Below are 22,645 nucleotides of genomic sequence, written 5' to 3' on the forward strand. Positions count from 1 at the left end.
TTTTGGATTTCAACTCCCACAATTCCTAACAGCCTACCGGCTGTTAGGAATTGTGGGAGTTGAAATCCAAAACACCTGGAGGTTCAAGTTTGCCCATGCCTGGTCTATACTGCATAGTTAGTGCAGGTTAACACCACTTCAATTACCATAGTTCAGTGTTATGGACTCCTGGAGTTTATGGTTTGGTGAGGTACCCATCCTTTTTTGCAGGGAAGGCTAAAGACATTGAACAACTACAATTCCCATGGTTCCATAGGATTGCGCCATGCTAGTTAAAGTAGTGCTAAATTGCATTAATTGTACAATGCAGATGCACCTAAAATCAGTGCTTAAATCATACATCCATGGGTGAGAAACCCTCAGTTGATGTTTTGTGACTGGGCATGGTACAGTGGCTATTCTCATAGCTCATTCAAACTACCTGAAATACTCTCCCTCCAGGACTTAGGCCAATCAACACTTGTTCCTTCTAGCTGTTCAGTAGCCTGGTACTTGAAAACTTGGAATTCTCCTGCATATGAACAAGACTATTGGTTGCTGTAGTCGAGGCATGGGCAAACTTTGGCCCTCCAGGAGTTTTGTACTTCAACTCCCACAATTTCTAACAGCTGGTAGGCTGTTAGGAATTCTGGGAGTTGAAGTACAAAACACCTGGAGGGCCAAAGTTTGCCCATGCGTGCTCTAGTGTCATATTGTCATTTCCTCCTGGGAGCAGTTCCCCATACTTTCATCAGATTCCTTTTTTCACCCTGTCTGAAGATCTCCAGTGTTCTGCAATGGTCTTCCATCCCAGTTAAAACCATGCCCAAACTGTCTTAACTTTCCGAAACCAGATGTGTTCCAAAGTGGTCCAATATCAGAGTCCCCTTGCTCCAGAAAGTTTCTAGCTTGACTCTCCCCGGTCCCTTTTCCAATGGTCTTTTTCTTGCTTTTTTTCAGCAAAGCTGAGAACAAACAGCTGTGGCGACCTCGCAGCATGTCAGTCAAGGACAGGCAGAACTCCAAGGGTCACAGCGACCGAACAGGCAGCCTGGACAGTGAGAACTCACCAGATTCCCGGCAGAACACCCAGGTTGGGCTCTCTCTGTGTGTGTTGGTGGTCTCTCCATGAACACTGCTGAGAAAAGCATCATTTTGTACTTTTGTTTTTTGTTATCCTTTTTAGTATTACTTTTATTACCTTTCATTTCATTTTTATGGGAGTTCGGGATCCAAAAGATACAGTGGTTTGCAGCACCTTTTAACTTTACAAAGGGATCTGGGACATATTTTTTGTTTTCATGCTTTCTTTATGGGACTTCACACGATGCAGAGTTTTTGGCTATTTGGAAAACAGGTTCACTTTGCCGGTTCTATTATTGCAGGTGCCTCGGAAGTCTGTGTATGACCAGCTCAACCAGATCCTGGTCTCAGATGAACAGCTGCCAGAGAGCATCATTCTGGTGAACATCACTGAGTGGCAAGGCCAGGTAGGAATTCCTCAAGTTGGGCAGGAATCCATTGGGAAATGTGTCCCATCCAGCCTTCCCCAATCAGGCAGGTTTCAGACATGTTGCACTACCATTGTCAGAATATAGGAGTAGTCCAGTGGATCTGGACGGCATCCACCTGGGGACGGTATGCCTAACCCAGTGAATATAAGAGCCCTGTGGGATCAGACCAAAGGCCCTTCTGGTTTTATAGGAAGGATATCAGCAGAACACAATAGCAATAATAATTATTGTAGTAGTAATATTTTTGTATCCTGCCACCTTCTCCCCAAAGGGACTTGGGGTAGCTTACAAATGTCACAAGCCCCCTGGTGGCACAGTGGATTAAATTGCTGAGCTGCTGAACTTGCCGACCAAAAAATTGGAGGTTCAAATCCGGGAAGCGGGGTGAGCTCCCACTGTTAGGCCCAGCTTCTGCCAACCTAACAGTTCCAAAACATGCAAATGTGAGTAGATCAATAGGTACCACTTCTGCAGGAAGGTAACAGCGCTCCATACATGTTGGCCACATGACCTAGGAGGTGTTTACAGACATCACTGGCTCTTTGGCTTAGAAATGGAGATGAGCACCAACCCCGAGTCAGACATGACTATACTTAATGTCAAGGGGAAACTTTTACCTTTACTTTAAGATGAACTTATAGCAGGGTTTTCTGTGATCGAGGTGTGTGATTTGCCCTGAGTCACCCCCATTGGTTTTCATAGCAGAGGAGTATTTAGATCCTGCTCCCCAGAGTCATAGTCTAATACTCAAACTACTAGGCAATGCTGGTTCTCTGGACCACAGCTAAAATAAGACCAATAAAGCCAAGCTGTGTTGAAATACAATTGCAGCCTTTATGGAATTTCTCATAAAAGTGAATGGCTTTTTGTAGCCTTTGGTGTTATTTATTTCTGTATTATCAACTTATTTGTGGTTTTCCTTCCAAATTGGATTAAAATGACCTACAACTGAAGTATAAAAAAGATTAGAAAATACATTATAGAAGTAATGATGGGTGAACCGTATCTCAGCTCAAGTTGGCATTCAGTTGGTATTTACAGCTTGTTCTGGGGGAAAGCTTGTCTGATTTTTTTTCCCCTGAGTTCTGTTTGGCACTGTCTATTTTTTGGTTTTCCACTCCATAAAAAGCAGTTCTGTTTTTCAGTGAATTTTGAATCGCCTCTCAGTATGTTAGTGCTTTCTTTGTCCAGAGCCATTGGCAATGGTAGCTGTGTGAATCTGTAGGCAATAAAAACAAAAACCCCGAGGGCATTTTAAAAACTAACAAGTTTTATTTGGTATAAACTTTCATGGACTTGTCTCGGATGGAAGGAGTATTTCCTGTTTTCTTTTCATCCTTAGATGGGAGGGGAATATGAGGGACTACGAATCAAGTTTTAAGTGTTTGAGAGGAAAGATGGTAATTCTAGAAAGGGTATTCCGATCCATTGCCACATATATGTTAACCTATAGGGGCTGCAGTGGTGGAGTGGATTAAACCGCTAATCTGCAGAATTTCTGGTCAGCGGTTCGAATCTGTGGGACAGGGTGAGCTCCCGCTATTAGCCCCAGCTTCTACCAACCTAGCAATTTGAAAATATGCAAGTGTGAGTAGAGCAATAGGTACCACTTCTGCAGGAAGGTAACAGTGCTCCATGCATTCATGCTGACCACATGACCTTGGAGGTGTCTAGAGACAACGCCGGCTCTTCGGCTTAGAAATGGAGTTGAACTCGACTATACTTAATGCCAAGGGGAAACCTTTACCTGTATTGGTGTTATGTTATTCTATAAAGTATCACATCCTTGTATCTGTCTTTCCATTCCTTCAGTAACCACCCGGCTACTTGTGACCAGTCTACAAAAAGAACATGAGGGGATAATTCATCTTTCTGCTCATGTTCCTCAGTGATAGTCACTCAGAGCCATGCCAGCTCCAATATTGGAGAGAATGCATGACTGGTGACTACCGATAGCGTTCTCCTCCATGGATTTGTCTAATCCCTCTTAAAACCACCCGCAATGGCTGCCATCACTATAGTTTGCCTTATCCCATGGATGGAGTGCTTTTCAAGTGAGTTTGTAAAATATTTGCATTCCAGTTTAATCTACTCAGCCTCAGGTTTGTGGTTTTGTGTCAACAGTATCTGTGTGACCAGCTCCAAGATCACAAGCAGCCCATTGTCTCCACCTGCTCCATGGCAGATGTCCAGGCAGCCTTCAACACAATTGTTTCTCGTATTCAGAGATAGTGAGTATCACCTGAGAAGCAGCAATGGAGCTAACAAGTCTTGTGCTGTAGTTTCCCAAACTAACCTATTGGGAAGGGCTTTTGGGATTTGGGAAATATGCCTGGTTTCAACCTCAGGGAGAGGAATTCCTCTTTTACTTAGTCTAACTTTTTACAGCCCCATATTGTTCTCTATTTGATGGTTCCTATCATCTTCACCCAATATAGCCATTACTAATTGGGGAATGGGAAGTGGAGGCCAGTGCATTGGGAGAGCATGAGGTTTGAAAGGACCATCATAATCCAGTAGGAAATAAATTCTAGGATGAGAAAGGTTTGTGGCCTGATGGTAATAACATTGAGTCCTGTCTTGGAGCTGCATCCTTGCAAACATCTCAGCATCCTCTCCCCACTTTCCCTACAGCTGTAATTGCAATTCCCACATGCCTCCCCCAGTGAAAGTGGCCGTGGCAGGGGATCAGAGCTACCTGAGCATCGTCCTGCGCTTCTTTGTGGAGCAGCTGGCCAGTAAAACTCCAGACTGGCTCAACTACCTCCGTTTTCTCGTGGTGCCCTTGGGTAAGAGTCCTGCTGTGCGATCTGGTGCTGGGAGATCATGGGTTGTCCTCTCCCGTTGTAGACTTCTATCTATTTATAGGACTGTCTCTTCAGCCATCCAAAATAAAATATGGTCTAGAAAAGAGCAGAAGCGAGTCCATGCAAAGGTGGACTTTGCTCATAATGTACAACAATAACACTCTGAACACACTTGATCTTGTCTGATTTCAGAAGCTAAGCAGAGTAAGGAATGAGACACTACCAGGTTGTGTCACATTGTAACTCCTGTGTCACGGATTCCCCGGTGGCGCAGTGGGTTAAACCCCTGTGCCGGCAGGACTGAAAACCGACAGGTTGCAGGTTCGAATCCAGCTCGAGCTCCTCATGCGGGGACATGAGAGAATCCTCCCACAAGGGTGATAAAACATCAAATCATCCGGGCGTCCCCTGGGCAATGTCCTTGCAGATGGCAAATTCTAACACACCAGAAGCGACTTGCAGTTTCTCAGATCGCTCCTGACACGATTAAAAAAAACCTCCTGTATCAGTATGGTGGTGAATACAAGCTTGATGGAGGGCTATCTAAAGTGCTGAACCTCTTTTGGGAAGACAGTTAGCACTTTTGATATTTGCTTAAAAGTTTGGACCAAACCCAGTTTTAGCACTTTGCTATCATAAAAACCACACCATTGCTATCAAGAAACCTGGAATTAAACTTGCCTGAAAACCCTAAAGGAGCTTCTGCCAATCAGAGTTGGCAGTACTCGGCTAAATGGATCAATGGTTCCATTCAAGGCTATGCTAATTCCCATGTTTTAAACTCTTATACTAGCAATAGGGAAAGTGCAGCCTGTGGGCCATATACAGGACAGTGTATCCAGATATTTGCTCACCCCTGCCATAGACATATATCCCTGCTTAGTAAGGAGAATATGGAAATGTTTCCTGCAATTGTCTTCCTTGATTTCCCCCACTAGATCACCCTTTAATTGCTTCTCTGTGCTTTTATACCACTCCTAGGCTCTCACCCCTTGGCCAAGTACCTTGGTTCTGTGGATAACAGGTACAGCACCTTGTTCCTCGATGCAGCTTGGAGAGAACTCTTTAGCAAACTTGAACCTCCTAATTCAGGTAATAGCCTCGAAAGGCCAAGCTCTAACAGAATAGATCTGGGAGAAATACAAGGACCCCGGGGATGTGTTGTGTTATCTTGCCCTTTGGCTTGTCTCTCTCCAGATGCTGTGGACGTCCCTGGCCGGATCGCCCAGTTCATCTCGGGCGCCAACATATCACATCAGCTGCCCATTTCTGAGGCCATGCTAACCTACAAACAGAAGAGGTAAGAAGGTTCAAGGCCTTTCTTTTGTCACATCTCTAATTCATGAGTGTGCACTCAGTAATGGAGGTAGCCACTCAGACCCCGGCCACCTTTCTTGGGGGGGGTTCTCTTCACTCATAGGTCACAACTGCATTACTGTCCTTTCAAGGATTGTTGTGCTGAACTAGGTGATGGGGAGACATAGATTTTGGTCACCAAAGTGTGTCTTGTGGGCTTTGTGGCACTTTGTGGCACATGAAGCCCCCATCACACCCCCTAGATTTTTACCATGATTTTCAGAAATGTTTTGCTGAAAGCATAAAGCCTAGGAAACATGTGAAAAATTTGGAAATGCCTCCATGGCACAAGCTCCTCAGAACTCCATGTTGAGCGAGTGGGGTTATTAACAAAAGACCCTCCTCATAAATATACAGCAGAGTAACTTATCAGCAACAGTGTGACCCAGCACTAGGAGCCCAAAGTGATCGAAAGAACAAAAACACAAAGACCAATGTTATCTCTTCCATAGGAGACTGTACTTTATGGTAAAATAATATGGTTGCAATATTTACAAGAACTAGGTTTCCATAACACAGAAAAAGGAATACATAGTAGCTTTACACTCAGCAGCCTTCACACTGGAGCTTTCTCACGTGAGGCTTCTCTCACACAGAGGTTTACCTCACACTCATCAGGGCGACACTAGTTTTGACCCACTAACTCTAACAGGCTTCGGCCTACTCACTTTCTTCAGGACAACACTAATTTTGGCCCACTGACTCCAACAGGCTTCGGCCACTTACTTTCTTCAAGACGACACTAGCCTTGACCCACTGAATTTCTGACACTCCATACCCCACATTCCTCTCAAAAATGGAGACAGGAACCAATTTCAGAAGGATTGCAGAGAAAACCCAAGCTTGCTGTAAAGAGGGTATGACTTGTAAGGACACAGAGAAGAAATTGTTCCCTGGTACCCATGCAATTGCGTGCCCATGCCATAGATTGCAATTTTCCCCATGCGCTTCCTTATAGTATAAGGGCATGATTCTCGCTTTGGTGCGAGAGGTCCCGGGTTCATATCCCAGACGAGCCCCCAACTATAGGGCCATGCCAATGGTTCTGTGTTGTCCAGTTCTGCCCCTGAAGCACAAGGCAGCAGGGTGAGAGCAGGGCCAACGGAGAATTTCTTCTTCCCTCCTTCCATCTCTTTCTCTCTGGGGATGGAAATGGAAAGACGTTCCTAAGTGCCAGAATAGAAGGCATGTGGCAGGTGGTGCTTTGGGGAATTGCAAGTGCTGTTTCTGTGCTTCCTCCCCCCACAGTTCGGTTATGTGGGGTACTTCAGGCCCTTCTGTTCTCTGCTTGCCCCTGCAGCCAACGGGGATTGTTACACAGTACGTACGGCTGGCTTGCTGCACTCGTGGGGGGAGCTTCTTGGGAATTTGGGGTGCCAAGGGGAGGGGGCAAGAAAGCTCATGTTGCTTTGGTGCTGGAATTCTTCCTGGGTTGAATGCAACCATGGGCATGCATGGTGGTGCTTTCTAGACACCTCGACGCAGGCATGGTGGCATGTTCGTACCCTTAAAGCAGGAGCTCCCCTCCGGACTCATTTCAAAGCATGGGTTCAAAGGACAGCTAAACAGGTGCCAAGATATTCACAGGACCTCTGCCTTCCCATTGTCATTTCATTTGACTCACCACTGAACGTTAGTGGTCTATCATAGCAAATTGTGAGTGGTCAAAAAGCATGCAGTGGAGATAGGCAATGAGTAAGTTGAGATTGTGTCACTTGGAGTGGAGCCCTTAGAGCACAACGGTTCCATTTTAACTGCCTTGGCAATATTCTATGGAGTCCCAGGATTTGCAATTTAGGGAGAGGTACGTGACTCCATTTCTCCCCAATACATTTTCACAACAACCCTGTGATGTAGGAGGCAAAGAGAGCAACCAGTCCAGAGTTACCATGGAGTTTCATGGCTATGTGGGGTCTGCAACATGGACTCCCTCACTCTAACTACTAGACCACACTGTCCGCAACTCATTGCCTTACATTCCCCTGTGCTAGCATGAGTCAGTGAGCCAATGTATCTATTGCTGGGGCAGCCAGTACCAGCAATTGTCTATAACCTTGTGATGGGAAAAGAAGGGGTCCAGGATTATGGGTCACAGAGAGGCCTATTCACTCATTGGACCAGGCACTTGGCAGGTGAGGAAGGGGAGATGAACAGGATTTGGCTGAAGATGACAAGTCCCATTTCATTGAACAACCTCAGATTGTAAGCCAAGCGGAATTCTCCAGGGAGATCTTAAGAGTTATGAAGGTTATCTTGAGGAAATCTAATGCCTTTAGCCAGCCTGTAACATTCAGCTCCCAGGAAGATCTGAATTTCAAGCAAGGGTCACTTGAGCCCAATATGCTGAGGATGTGATTGGTGAGTCAATGCTGTGTAATGGAAGAAACACGCTAAAACAGCCATGTGACCCAAGACAATAACTAGAAGCCAGGATATGAGGGATTTTAAAAGTATGTGCAGATACAGTATTTTTAATGAAGTTATTCATTCCGACTGCTCATTGGAGGGAAGGATAGTAGAGGCAAAGATGAAGTACTTTGGCCACATCGTGAGAAGAAAGGAAAGCTAAGAGAAGACAATGATGCTGGGGAAAATGGAAGGAAAAAGGAAGAGGGGCCGACCAAGGGCAAGATGGATGGATGGCATCCTTGAAGTGACTGGATTGACCTTGAAGGGGCTGGGGCTGGGGACAGCCGACAGGGAGCTCTGGCGTGGGCTGGTCCATGAGGTCATGAAAAGTCGGAAACGACTGAACGAATGAACAACAACATTAATTCCAACGAGAGCTACCCTACTAAGCCCAGTCACTAGTTCCAGCTAGATTAGACTCATTGAATTGGTTGACTTACCATTTAATAATATTGTAATGGAGTGGCTCTGGTTAGAATTACCAATTGGAAATAGCCCATTGTCATTAAGGCCAATAATATGAGGTCTCACAACCACTGAGGATGCCTGCCAGAGATGCAGGTGAAACATCAGGAGAGAATGCTTCTGGAAAATGGCCATACAGCCTGGAAAATTCACAGAAACCCAAAATTTGGGTTACTAGTGTTGAAGTCTAAGTGTGAGAAGATTGGATGCAATTATATTATTGGCCTTAATGACAATGGAGGTTGTGAGGTCTGTTGGGAACTAGGCAAGTGAAGTTTATATATCTTTGGAATGTCCAGGGTGGAAGAAAGAACTCTTGTCTCCTAGAGGCTGCGAATGTTGCAAATAGTCACCTTGATTAGCATTTAATGCCCTTGCAGCTAATCAAGGTGGCCATTTGCAACATTCACACTTGCCTCAAGCAGAGAAGAGTTCTTCCTTCCATCCTGGACATTATTCCATAGATATATAAATCTCACTTGCCTAGTTTCAAAAAGACCTCTCAACCTCTGAGGATGCCTGAAATGTGGATGGGTGAAATGTCAGGAAAGAATGCTTCCATACAGCACGGAAAACTCACAGCAACCCAGTGATTCTGGCCATGAAAGCCTTCAACAACAACCTGAATTTTGACTTGAATTTTCACTTTCCCTTCCCTCTCTGTACTCCTTAAAAATGCATATAGTCTTTTTCTTAAAAACAGTCAACAGTAGTGCAAATACACATTTTCTAGAGCCTTTATTATTATTTCTTTAGCAACTGCCCTCTGCATCCCTGGCAGAATTGGCTTGGGGATTCTGGGAGTGGAAAGTCTAAAAAAGGAACTTTTCTAAATGCTGATCCTGGAATGCCCTGGAAAGTGGAAGAGATCCAGGGCAGGTATTTAGGGGCTCTGTTGAGGTGCAAAGGATGCCTTGAAAGTAGAAAAGCTGCTCCGCTCTCAGCCTGTTGATCCTTGGCATTGAATGGAAAGGATTTTGTGCATTGCTGTACATGTGGGAAGAAAGACCTCAGAGCCTGCCAAGGTATTGGCATAGTATAATGTGAAAACAAAACAGCAAGGAGGCAGCGCCAGGTGTTGGCATAGTTGCTAACCAACTGTGTGCTATTCTTCAGCAAAAGGGCCTTCTGCCAGGGATGCAGAAGTGACAAGACAACTGAAGAAGGTGCTTATTTTTTAGAAGCATTCCAATTGAATCCATTTAGGTACTACAATAAGCTGGAGCGATTTTCTATAAACACGAAAACACTCACAGACAATCCACTACTTAAGAGGCTTTATAACACACTCCTGTTATGTGTTCTCAGTCCCAAACTCAAGTCAGTTTGATTCACACTCTCTCTCTTTCTCCCCACATTCTGCCATCGTAGTCATCCTATAAGCAACCACAACAACCTTCATTAGTGGACATTGTATCAAAAGATATAGAAATGAATTCTAGCTTTAGGTTGCCTGATGGGTTCTGGAGCACATGCCTACACCATGCTAGCTGAGTTCTGGGGGCAGGATAATCCCATCGCAAGAATCATGTCATCCCAAGCCAGGCATGTCTATAGCCCCTCTCCTTCTCCCATGTTGGTGAAAGGATACAGAACATGGAAGTGTGCCATCATCCCCCAGAATCTTTCACTTGGCGCAACCAGTGGCCATGCTGGATGGACAATTCTGAAGGCTTAGTCCCCCAAAAGTAAGGCTTCCAAAGTTGGGCAAAGGAGGTGTGAGTGTTGGTTGCCCCAGCTGTGTTGGGTGAGGTGGAAACTCCTAGAGCCCATGTCTTGACCACTTATGTTCCAGCAGTGCTTACGCCTCTCCCTCTTCTTGGTTTTTGTTTTTGTGTTGGGCATTCAAGGAAAAGAAGCCTCTATTTTGATTTTTATATCAGGTATTGGACTATGGCTTGCTGCAGTGTTGCCTTCCCTTCTCTGTGTCCGCCCGCATCCTCTCTTTGTCCGGGGAACGGGACAGGTCTCCTTCCCTGCGCCCCTTCCTTCCATCTTTGCCCTCATGTGAGGCCAGGGCTGCTGGCTGCTCTTGGTTGCATGTGTGAACTCCCCGCTGCGGAAATGGCGGGGCAAGGAAAGCCGTTCTTTCCATGTGGCCTCTTCTGCATTTGCCCTTCCTTTCCCTATTCTTTCCTATTCAGTGTGGTCAGCATTTGGGGTCGGGTAGGGGGTGTCGCTGTGTGCCGTGAGGAAGAGGAATCCCGCGTCTCCCCTTCCCCTCCTTGTCCCATCCTCCTGCCCATCCCCAGGACAACACACTGTTGCTTGGCTCTGTGATATCTGCTTGTTTACACTGTCGGATGTCTGTTGGGGTTGCCTGACAATAAGTCTTGGACTGAGCAAACTGTAATAACAGTATTACTAAAGCCTGCCTCTCTTTGTTTGTTCTTGTTCTTGCTTGGGCCCCATTGTAGCATCTCAGGGTGGGAGCAGAGCTATATGTTCCTGCTATTCGGAACGCTGTGGGCGACATGGCTACCAAGGGGGATGGGAAGGAAATCTGGGGGCAGGGTCACACACAACTACACTTCACCATTGCCCTTGAAGATGGGGGACTTAACCATTTATAATTGCCTCTGTTCCCTTTTGCAGCCCAGATGAGGACTCCTGCCAGAAATTTGTGCCGTTTGTTGGGGTGAGTGTTACTTGGGGTTGTTGTGACAAACAGAAACTGGGCTCTAAAATCCAGCTGGAGAAATGAAAGGTAGCTTGGGGGTTAGATTTATTCTAAGGAGCCTTCAATGTTTTGGTGTATAGCCTTGGCGATGAGGAATCTCTTCCAGGCCAAGAGCTGTATTTCGGAGTAGGTCATGTGGGACACTTTCCAGTAGTGGATGAGACCAAAGGCAAAATGGGAAAACACTCAAAGGGGAAATATAATGGGAAGTTTGCAAAGGTTGTGTTATTTTATGGAATCATAGAGTTGGAAGAGGCCACAAGGACCATCCAGTCCAACCCCAATCTGCCATACAGGAACAATAACAACAACAACACTTTATTTATATTCCATCCTATCTCCCCAAGGGGACTCCGGGGATCACAGTACACATATATGGCAAACATTTGATGCCATTTGGACAGACAAGGACAAACAGACAAAAAGGATTATGTTGTGTCGACATCCATCTTTTCGGCACCTTGGAGGTTGTGCTCAAATCCAGCTACAGAGGGAGTTCTGTCACTCCATCCTCTTGACGAAGAGCCATCAGGACTTCCTCTTTCCTTTTGGTCACGTGGTGTTGTAAAATACCTCTCCCACTTTTTAACGGTACATAATTTTTCTACTTACAGCTCTAAGCTGTTTTCGAACTGCTTTGGTAAACAGGGAGCTGGGCTGACAGTTGGGTGCTCACACCAACCTGGGCTTTTGAACTGGCAGCCTTTTGGTTGGTAGATCGTATTGCTGCTGGTGGTGATTTACCAGCTGAGCTATATCCCGCCCACAATCACATAGTGTCACATAGACACAATCACAAGTCTCCTGACAGATGGTGATCCAGCCTCTGCTTTAAAACCTCCAGAGAAGGAGACTTCACTATCCTCGAAGGGAGCCAGACAGCTCTTACCAACAGGAAGTTTTTCCTACTGTTTAGGTGTAATCTTTCTCCTGCCATTTAAATGTTTAGCTCCATATTCTAGGCTCCAGAACAGCAGAAACAATCTTGCCCCCTCCTCAATACTCTGAAGACCAGAGTTTGAATTCTTGTTCACCCACTAGGTAGCTTCAAAGGAAGGCGGAGGCAAATCTCTGAACAAAGCTTGTCAACTAAAACCCATGATAGGGTCACCTTGGAGTCACTATAAATTGGAAACAACTTGGAGGCACACAGAAATCACATATTTATATTGTCCGGGATTGTTTTCTAAGAACTAGGTGTACCTACTAGGCAAGAGCAATCCATGGTTCTAAAGTACTTACAAAACTAGGGGGCGCTGGTGCTTTGCTTCTAAAATGTTGCTAATGTTCTAGTGATGAAAATTTCAGAACTCTTAACAAAACTTTCAATATTTCATTATTATTTCATTATTGGCTATTTTTATGACAACCAATTAGGAATTGCCATTTATAATGACAATTTGAAAGTTTTGTTAGAGTTCTGAAAATTTCACCACCAGAACTTTAGCAACACTTTAGAAGCAAAGCACCAGCGCCCCCTAGTTTTGTAAGTACTTTAAAACCATTTAGAACCATGGATTGCCCATGCCTAGTACCCTACTGTGAAATTGTTATTCTCACCCTTGAGTGGGTTTCTTTTAAATTCAGGGACATACTGGAACAAAAAATATCTCCTTTCCTTCCTGTCTCTGTCTCTCTTTATAACTGATTGTGTTACAGTACACTGCCATTAACATGGATCACTGAAGTTGCATTTTTTCACTCAAGACAAAATTAAGAATTCGCTGAGGAGAAAAATTGCTTTTTAAAATATAGGATCATCTCAACAAATCATGTCCCTAGTTTAAAAAAAAACTTGGAAGGAGTTCTGGTGCCTTACCCTCCACCATTTTACAGATTAAAAGTGGAACAAATGTGAATAAGCAATGTCACAATTGTAGGTCAGATGTCAAAAGTCTATATATATAAATTTGTTAGGGGCATCCAACGAGGAAACAAAACTCAAAAACCCCCCAACGAAACTTAACCAAAATTCCCATGCCCATAACACAACCCACAAGGTACAAACATATCTACTCAAAATGAAAAACAACACAACAACACACTCACAAAACGGCAAAACAACAAAACTCAAAAAAACCCCAACGAAACTTAACCAAAATTCCCATGCCCATAACACAACCCACAAGGTACAAACATATCTACTCAAAATGAAAAACAACACAACAACACACTCACAAAACGCAAAACAACAAAACTCACAAATCCCCCAACGAAACTTAACCAAAATCCCCGTGCCCATAACACAACCCACAAGGTACAAACATACCTACTCAAAATGAAAAACAACACAACAACACACTCACAAAACGGCAAAACAACAAAACTCAAAAATCCCCCAACGAAACTTAACCAAAATCCCCATGCCCATAACACAACCCACAAGGTACAAACATATCTACTCAAAATGAAAAACAACACAACAACACACTCACAAAACGGCAAAACAACAAAACTCAAAAATCCCCCAACGAAACTTAACCAAAATCCCCGTGCCCATAACACAACCCACAAGGTACAAACATATCTACTTAAAATGAAAAACAACACAGCAACACACTCACAAAACGGCAAAACAACAAAACTCAAAAAAACCCCAACGAAACTTAACTAAAATTCCCGTGCCCATAACACAACCCACAAGGTACAAACATATCTACTCAAAATGAAAAACAACACAGCAACACACTCACAAAACGGCAAAACAACTGAGCATGCGCATTGGCGCCCAGCCGCAAGTTCCCTGGCGCGCGTTAATGGCCTTCCGGCCAACGTTCCCTCTGCGGAAACCATGCCCACTCCAAGCCCCGCCGCGCCGCTTCCCGCACAAACACACCCCCTGCCGCAAACACACACGCAACCCCACGCTCCATCACTCCCCCCGCCGCCGCATACACACACGCAACCCCACTCCCCCCGCCGCCACACACACACACGCAACCCCACGCTCCATCACTCCCCCCACCACCGCACACACACGCAACCCCACTCCCCCCGCCGCCGCACACACACGCAACCCCACTCCCCCCGCCGCCGCACACACACACGCAACCCCACGCTCCATCACTCCCCCCGCTGCCGCACACACACACGTAACCCCACGCTCCATCACTCCCCTGCCCCAATCTTACCTCCTTTTACTTCACGCCACCTCCAAACCCCACCCCGCCCCTTCCCGCCCTGTCAAAATCTAGGAAAGACAGGAAGGAAGGAAAGAAGGAAGAAAGAGAAAGGGAGGTAAAGAAAAAGGGGGAAGGAAGCAAAGTTAGAGGAAGAAGAAAAGGAAAGAAAAGGAAAGATGGAAGGAAAGAAAAGAGAGACAGCAGAAGAGAAAGAAAAAGGGGGAAGGAAGGAAAGAGATAGAGAAAGAAGAGGAGAAGGAAAGATGGGAAGGAAGGAAGGAAGGAAGGAAGGAAGGAAGGAAGGAAGGAAGGAAGGAAGGAGGGAGGGAGGGAGGGAAAGAAGGAGAGAAAGAGGGAAGATTGGCCACAGCAACACGTGGCGGGTAAAGGTTGTTATTTCTATTATTATTATTATGCTATTGTTCCTCTGAGACCCTTTTAGGGGGAATGGGAGAGGTGTCAGGTCCCAGAGGCAATGCATTGCATTATTGTTATTGTTATGATGGTGGTGAAATAAAAGGAAATAAAAAGAGAAAGAAGGAAGCAAACAGGGAGGGAAGAAAGGCAAAGGAAGAAAGGGGGAGGGAATGAAGGAAAGAGAGAAGGATGAAACCAAGTAGTGAAAGAAAGAAAGAGGTAGAGAAGGAAGAAAGGAGAGAAAGGGGGAGGAAAGGGGGGAAGGAATAGGTAGGGACCTCTCTTTCATAATAGTCCAGATATCTACCTCAACTTTGATAAGATTTACTATAGGCCACAGCAACGCGTGGCAGGGCACAGCTAGTTTTTAATAAGGAAGAAAACAAGCTAGAAGGGGCTGCAACAGTTTGTTTTTGCCCAAGTCTAATGGGAAATATAGGAGCCCTCAATGACACAGTGGGTTAAACCGCTGAGCTGCTGAACTTGCTGACTGAAAGTTTGGTGGTTGGAATCCGGAGAGCGGGGTGAGCTCCCACTGTCAGCCCCAACTTCTGCCAACCTTGCAGTTCGAAAACATGCCAATGCATGATCAATAGGTACTGCTCTGGCGGGAAAGTAGCGGCGCTCAATGCAGTCATGGTGGCCGTATGACCTTGGAGGTGTCTACGGCTTAGAAATGGAGATGAGCACCACTCTCCAGAGTCGGACATGACTAGACTTAATGTCAAGGGGAAATCTTTACCTGTACCTAATGGGAAATGCAAAATTGTGAGAGTTAAAGGGATATGTGGTATGGATCAAAGAAACATGGCCAAACAGGTTTTGCTGGACATGGTTACACTCCCCTTGAAGACACAGGTTTTCACCTTGGGAGTTCTCCTGGATTGCGTTGTTGTAGGTTGTTCGAGCTATATGGCCATGTTCTAGAAGCATTCTCCCCTGATGTTTTGCCTGCCTATGGTAAGCACCTTCAGAGTTTGGGAGGTCCGCATAACCTCTGAGGATGCTTGCCATAGATGCAGGTGAAACGTCATGAGAGAATGCTTCTAGAACATGGCCATATAGCCCCAAAAACCTACAACAACCTAGTGATTCCAGCCATGAAGGCCTTTGACAATACATTCTCCTGGATTCATCACTGAGCCTGGAACCCCAGGTTTCAGCGGTGGCCAGGGGAGCATTTGGACAATTAGAACTTGTACTCTAGTTAAGCCCATACTTTGGGAAGTTAGACTTGGCCACGATGGTCCACGCTCTCGTCCCATCTCAAATAGACTACTGCAACGCGCAGTACGTGGGGTTGCCTTTGAAGACTGTTTGGAAGCTTCAAGTAGTCCAATGGGCAGCAGCCAGGTTCCTTACTGGAGCGACATACAGGAAGCACACAACCCCCCTGTTACATCAGTTCTACTGGCTGCCCGTCTGCTACTGAGCTCAATTCAAAGCCCTGGCTCTAGCCTATAAAACCCTAAATGGTTCTGGCACAGCTTACCTGTCCAAACGTATCTGCCTTTGTGAACCAATTTAAGCATTATGATCTGTAAGGGAAGTTCTGCCCTCAGTCCCACCACCTTCGTGGGTGTGATTGGTAGGGTCTAGAGACAGGGCCTTCTCAGTGGTGGCCCCTTGGCTGTAGAACCCTCTCCCCAGTGAGCCTAGATCGGCTCCCTCCCTCCTGACCTTCAGTAAAAAACTTAAAACCTGGCTGTGCAAGCAGGCATGTGGAGAGTGACAGAATTACAGTACAACTCGTATCACGATACAGACATAAATGAAGCAGCTAAATGATGACTGGTGCAATGTTTAATATATTTTATGCTATGGTGTTTTTCAAGCTTCATGTTTTAATGGTTTTAATTCATATTTATATGTTTATTGATTTTTGTTTATGTTATGTATTGCTTTTCTATGTATGTTGTTGCATTGAATTTTGCCAAATTATTATCCATTCTGAGTTCCCCTCGGGGTAAGAGAGAGAGAGATAGAAATGCAATAAATAAACAAGTAAATATTACCTACAAACAGCTTCTTTTAAATATGGAAAAGGGAAGCTGACACTGAATGACTGGATGTGAAGAACTAGCAAACCCAGGCCATGAAAGCCTTTGACAATAAATTACTATAGAAATTTGGAAGAGCCCACGGTGGGACCCAAATACCAATTTATTTGAGCTTTAAAGGTCTTACTGCCAGCAGCTAAATCTTAGGAAGCACATTTTAACTTTTGAGAATGGAGAAAAGCTGCAGAAAGGTTAGGAAGAGCTCTCAACAATAGTGTCACAGGGAAGGAGGTTGTGGTTTTTTAAAATAAGAGGGCCACATTGGGACTCCAGGAAAGTTGGAATTGGCCCCAGGGTCTAAGGTTTTCCATGCCTCAGCCATCCTGTGACTCCAAATTGCCAATTCCTTAATGTTAGGGGTATATCAATAAATTATAAACTTATAACTTCAAGTGAAACCTGCATCCCTTCCTTTTACCACGATCACCTCGCAGTTTGGAAAAGTTAATTTTTGGACTCCATCCCAAAGGAAGTTTCCTGGCAGAAAGTTGAGCAGTTTAAAGAGGAAAAAATGAAGTGTTAAAAATGCTATTTGGAACAGGTACTAGGTGTGACTTGAGGTGGCTGGGTGGAAATGTGCTGTCAGCAGCTCGTGTATTGCTGAGTGAGTGTTTTCCTTTCCTTTGTACTTTGGCAGGTGGTGAAGGTGGGCCTTGTGGAGCAGTCTTTCAACACTTCAGGTGAGAATCAGGCAGCAGCAGAGTTGACGCCTGAAGCCTCCAAGGCCTGGCTCTGATCTTCCAAGGACTTGCCGTGAATCAAAGTCTAAGCTTCCAGTAGGATCTGGGGCAGGGAAAAGATGACTCTTCCCAAACTAAGCCAGGGGTGGGCAAACTTTTTCAGGCCAAATTGCAATTAGTAACAGGTCTTGGGTAAGTTCCAGGACCAAATAAAGCAGGATAAAAGCCAAACGATAAGAACTTCTCATGTACTTTATTACTTAGGCGATCCCTCGTAGCCCAAAGATGATGGTCCTCCAAGTGTAGTGTCTTGGCGGTGGGTCCGTAGCTGGCTGTGGAGCCCTATTCTTGATCCGCATGTTCTACCACAGTGAAGACATCGGTTTCCAAATGGAAGGCAGTCCCGGTCAGGGTTGGCTTAATGCGCCTTCCTCTTAGCAAATTTCTCCCTTTCACCCTCCATTCATGCCTCTTTGAATTCTGCAGCACTCGTAGTCACAGCTGACCTCCAGTTAGAGCACTCAAGGGTCAGTTCTCAGTGTCTATGCCACAGTTTGTAAAGTTGGCTTTAAGCCCATCTTTAAATCTCTTTTTCTGTTCACCAACATTGTTTCCCGTTCTTGAGTTGGGAGTGTCGTGACTGCTTTGGAAGACGGTGATCAGGCATTCAGACAATGTGGCCAGTCCAGCGGAGTTGATGGCGTAGTAGCATCGCTTCAATGCTCGTGGTGTTTGCTTCTTCCAGCACACTGACATGTGTCTGCCTGTCTTCCCAAGAGATTTGCAGGATTTTTCAGAGGCAGTGGTGATGGAATCGTTCCAGGAATTGAGTGTCATGTCTGTAGACAGTCCACGTTTCACAGGCATATAACAGGGTTGGGAGGACAATAGCTTTATAAACAAGCCCCTTGGTCTCCCTACGGATGTCCCCATCTCTGCTTCATTTGGAAAAATGCTGCACTCGCAGAGCTCAGGTGGTGTTTTATTTCAGTATCAATGCTGACTTTTGTGGAGAGGTGGAGAACTGTATGTAATTGTTCCTGATTTAGAGTAGGCCAGAGCTGAAAAATCATATGGCCTACAAACCATACCTGGTGTTCCCAAAACCATGTGTGTACTTTCATGATTTTGAAAGCCACGGGACTTTCCCATTTTGGTTTAGGTCTTAATTGTACCTTCATTGGCTTGCAAACAAAGATGGTACCTGGTGTCCCTGTGCAGGTTGGAAATGGGGTAAGTGCAGCTGTCTTGGTAGATGCCCACTTCTTGACTAAGCTAACTTTCCATACTTGAAAATGCCCCAAAGAGCCTCTTGGAATATTACTGAGTGTCACCCTGAGCCCTTGCTTTGTGTCAGTAAACAATGTAAGCCTTGTAAAGAACAAGCATGGATGTTGGTGACATTCTACAATGACCCTAACACTCCAACTTGGTTATATTAACAGTTGGGAATCTAGTACTAGATCTGTGTGGATCTAGTAAAGCAGTGGTTCTCAACCTGTGGGTCCCTAGGTGTTTTGGCCTACAACTCCCAGAAATCCCAGCCAGCTTACCAGCTGTTAGGATTTCTGGGAGTTGTAGACCAAAACATCTGGGGACCCACAGGTTGAGAACTATTGCAGTAAAGGAACACACATGTGGTACTGGATGATACATGTTGACATTAACTGAGAATACTTAACTGGAGGAACAAGTATGCTTGATAATACACATTATTTTATCAGAGCAGGTAAAAAAATGAATAGGACACTATGAGGAAATGCCAATCCATTTCTTTTCCTGGTGGAGTTGCCAGCGGACAAAGGGACACAGGCAACAGAACACATTTGTGGCAAAATAGAGGTTGCAAATATTTTAATAATGGATGAGGAAATCACGTGGACAGGCGGCATGAATTGTCATCCAGTTTGGGGAAGAAATGGCCAAATTTTGGATGTGCACTGGTTAGCAGCCAACTTCTGGGGACTCATGATTCACATGGTGGACTACACCATAGCATTTGTTCACCAGAAATTAGGTGGAAGTGAATGGAAGTCTACTTTCAATTTGCACTTAAGGGGTTTTAGCCAGTTCTTGGCCATTTTCTGTTGCTGAGGAAGTAATGGGTCAATTGACATTAAAAGATGAACTACTAGGTTTTGGAAGTGCTTGTGGCAATGTTGTGCCTCACCACAAGCTGTGAGGAGAAGTGAGTGAATAATTACTACTACAACAATTAATAATAATGGTAATAATATTACGTCAGCTCCACTGGCTGCCAGTTTGCTACCAAGCAGAATACAAAGTGCTGGCTTTAACCTATGAAGCCCTAAACTGTTCTGGCCCAGCTTACCTGTCTGAACATATCTACCCCTATGAACCACCTTGGAGATTAAGATCATCAGGTGAGGCCCTGCTCTCAGTCCCGCCTCCTTTGCAGGCATGGTTGGCAGAAACAAGAGCCAGAGTCTTCTCAGTGGTGGCCCCTCAGCTGTGCAACTCCCTCCCCAGTGATATTTGATCAGCCCCCCTCTCTCCTGGCCTTCAAGAGGAGAGTGAAAACCTGGCTTTGGGATCAAGCCTTTGGAGAAGTGCAGTAGAAGGACATTGTCAAGACCCAGGCCAGGCAGGAACACAAACGGCACCGTTAGAGTTAAAAGAAGGTGTTTAATGTCTATTAACAAAACAAAGGAGACTCTTGCTTCAGAGATGTAAATTAGAGAGGCTTGCAGGCAGCAGAGAAGTAAACAAAGCAGTCCCAGTCAGCTTGGCTGACGAAAAGGAAAGTCTTTCTTAAACCAAAACAAACAGCTTGAATTCAGCAAGAAAACATAGTCCATTCCAAAAGCCAACGAAACAGCATACAGCAATCCTCATGAGGAGCGGTTCAACGAAGTTAACAGGATTAAGCAGGGGCGTAGTCAGGCAGTCCGAGGGTCAAAGCACAGAAGACTCACGAGTCAGGAACCAGCAGGGTTGTTCACAGGATCAGGTAACACGAAGCTGTAACAAGAACTCAGGCAGGAGTTAACACAAGGCACACGGCATGCGACACTTTGAACTCTGCGATTAGTCTGTCCCCAAGCTGCTGCTTAAATCTCATCCGAATCGCTGGAGTTACTGTCAGCTGGGTCCAATTCCTCAGGTGAATCCATGCTGCGCCATTGTTGCCAGTCAGCACTCCGTGCTCCATCCTGCAAGGAATTATCTACATCCCAACTATCCTGAAACCCCTGGAATTCATCGCTTGAGGTGGGGGCGTTAAGGACATCCATGACTTCTTGCACTTTAGTCCAATCCAGATTTTCCTCTTCACTGTCAAATTCCCCACAATCTGCTACAACTCTCAGGCGTTTAGCAACAGATCCTACATCGCTATTTGAGCTGCTGGCTACTCTTTTTACACCTCTGTAATCATCCAGCTCCATTTCCTCGCGAGTAAAACCTGCAAAATCTTCCTCATCGGTCGTCTCTAGGAACAAATCCCTGATCCTTTTCAGCTGCCGCTGAGCTTCATCATTCTCTAAGCTACGTTTCCTCCTACTACTAGTAGTAGGTGCATGAGACAGACGCTGAGTCTCAACAGACATGGTATATGTTCAATGACTATTGGCATGGCCCCGGATTACAATGGTAGATGGCGTGGTTTTAGTAATGGATGTAATGTTTTTAACTGTTTTAATGTGTATTAATTTTAATCTTAATTTAAATGTTTATTTTAATTGTATGCTGTTTTTAAGGCATTGAATATTTGAGTATGTGTAAAGTTGCCATGAGTCCCCTTCGGGGTTAAGAAGGGCGGGGTATAAGTATGGTAAATAAATAAATAATGATAGTAGTAGTTGTTGTTAGCTGTCTTTTTCACTGAATTTTTTGAAGAGCTTTGAGGAGTTTGAGAGGCCAAGAAAAGAATTGGGATCACACAAGCCACATTTGCTCCAGCAAATAGCTATCTGGTAGATTCAGCATCTACCAGTTAGCCATCCCTCTGGCTGGGGATGATGGAGACTTTAGTCAATCCATATTATGGTGCATTTTGATTCACCACTGAATTGGAGTTTCAGCACTGGCTGAATTGGAGTTGACTGAAAACTTTTCCAAACAAGTCATTTTGTGGAAGAGCCAGAAGACAACACTCCTGCCTTTCTTGGCAAAGAGTGGATGCCCCTCTCCAGCGTGCTTCCTTTGCATAACAGTACGGAAAAGCCAAAGTCAAGCAGTTACTAGTAGCCAACATGGCCTCAGGGCCACCAGGCATGGGGCACTCCCTTATATTAGTTCTGCTGCCAAGGATTCAGACAAGGAATCAAGAACTTGTTCCTTATAATCAGACTTTTCTTCTCCCTTTTCTTTCCGTAGTTGATTCTGATGATGCTACCATCTGCACCACTTCACTGCTGAGCTCTTCCTCTCCATCTGGTGGAAGTGTTCCCTATACCAAGGAGGCAGTGGGCACCCCTCCGCCTTCCCCATCTGTTAGCAGTGGGCTCTCAGGGGCCGGGTAAGCACATTCCACCCATCTCAGTCGGGGCCAGTCCTATCAAAGTGAAGCAAACACTGGAGGCATCATGGCAGTCTTCCTGCTCTTGCCCTTGGGCTTTCTGGCTTCTCGGCTTGTGTTCTTCTCAACTTGTGCATGGCTGTGATGGGCATTGTCCCATTGCTAGTGCTGAAATATATTTCAACTGACATCCCAGCCAGTTTCTTTATGTGATTTGAGGAGAGGAGACAGTCTTGTCCTTAACTTCAAATAGCAAATATAGCCCCAGTATCAGTGCCACACAGTTGGGGTATTAACAGATGGGCAGTGCCAGTGGGTTTGTGGTTTATTACACCAGATTAGGCAAGACCAGATCAGTCTTTGACACAGTTGGTGATTTTAATGACTGATCTTGATGTTTTATAGCTGTTTTATTATTTTATTACTTGGTTTTATGGCATATTATGGATTTTTAACATTTCAATATTGTAAACTGCATTGGGATTTTTTTTAATGCAGTATAGAAATGTCCTCAATGATTAAAGCTCAGGTGGGAGGAGGGCCATTTGGATAAAACTACATTCACTGTGTAAGAAGAGAGCAGCAGAGATAAAGGATTACAGCTGGCTCTTTTGTACTATATAGCCAGTTGACTAAATGTATGTCACCTTCTGTTTTCACCCATAGACTAAGTACA

At 45.0% G+C, this 22,645-nt stretch overlaps 1 protein-coding gene across 4 annotated transcripts in view; it reads left to right on the forward strand.

Annotated features, from left to right (window-relative positions):
* Positions 1 to 22,645, forward strand: part of LOC132761515 (phosphofurin acidic cluster sorting protein 2-like) — a 290,761-nt gene that overhangs the window by 262,589 nt on the left and 5,527 nt on the right. For 2 of the 4 annotated variants that reach the window (XM_060754450.2, XM_060754452.2), the window contains exons 13-22: positions 940 to 1,072; positions 1,365 to 1,469; positions 3,618 to 3,724; positions 4,128 to 4,282; positions 5,282 to 5,392; positions 5,498 to 5,600; positions 10,381 to 10,413; positions 11,126 to 11,168; positions 17,447 to 17,489; positions 21,828 to 21,969. In XM_060754450.2, coding sequence (XP_060610433.2) covers positions 940 to 1,072; positions 1,365 to 1,469; positions 3,618 to 3,724; positions 4,128 to 4,282; positions 5,282 to 5,392; positions 5,498 to 5,600; positions 10,381 to 10,413; positions 11,126 to 11,168; positions 17,447 to 17,489; positions 21,828 to 21,969 — 975 coding nt within the window. The remainder of the gene's footprint in view (positions 1 to 939; positions 1,073 to 1,364; positions 1,470 to 3,617; positions 3,725 to 4,127; positions 4,283 to 5,281; positions 5,393 to 5,497; positions 5,601 to 10,380; positions 10,414 to 11,125; positions 11,169 to 17,446; positions 17,490 to 21,827; positions 21,970 to 22,645) is intronic. The other 2 variants (XM_060754451.2, XM_060754453.2) reach the window with 1 other exon arrangement.

Source organism: Anolis sagrei, chromosome 1 (genome assembly GCF_037176765.1).
Source record: "Anolis sagrei isolate rAnoSag1 chromosome 1, rAnoSag1.mat, whole genome shotgun sequence".
Taxonomy (NCBI): domain Eukaryota; kingdom Metazoa; phylum Chordata; class Lepidosauria; order Squamata; family Dactyloidae; genus Anolis; species Anolis sagrei.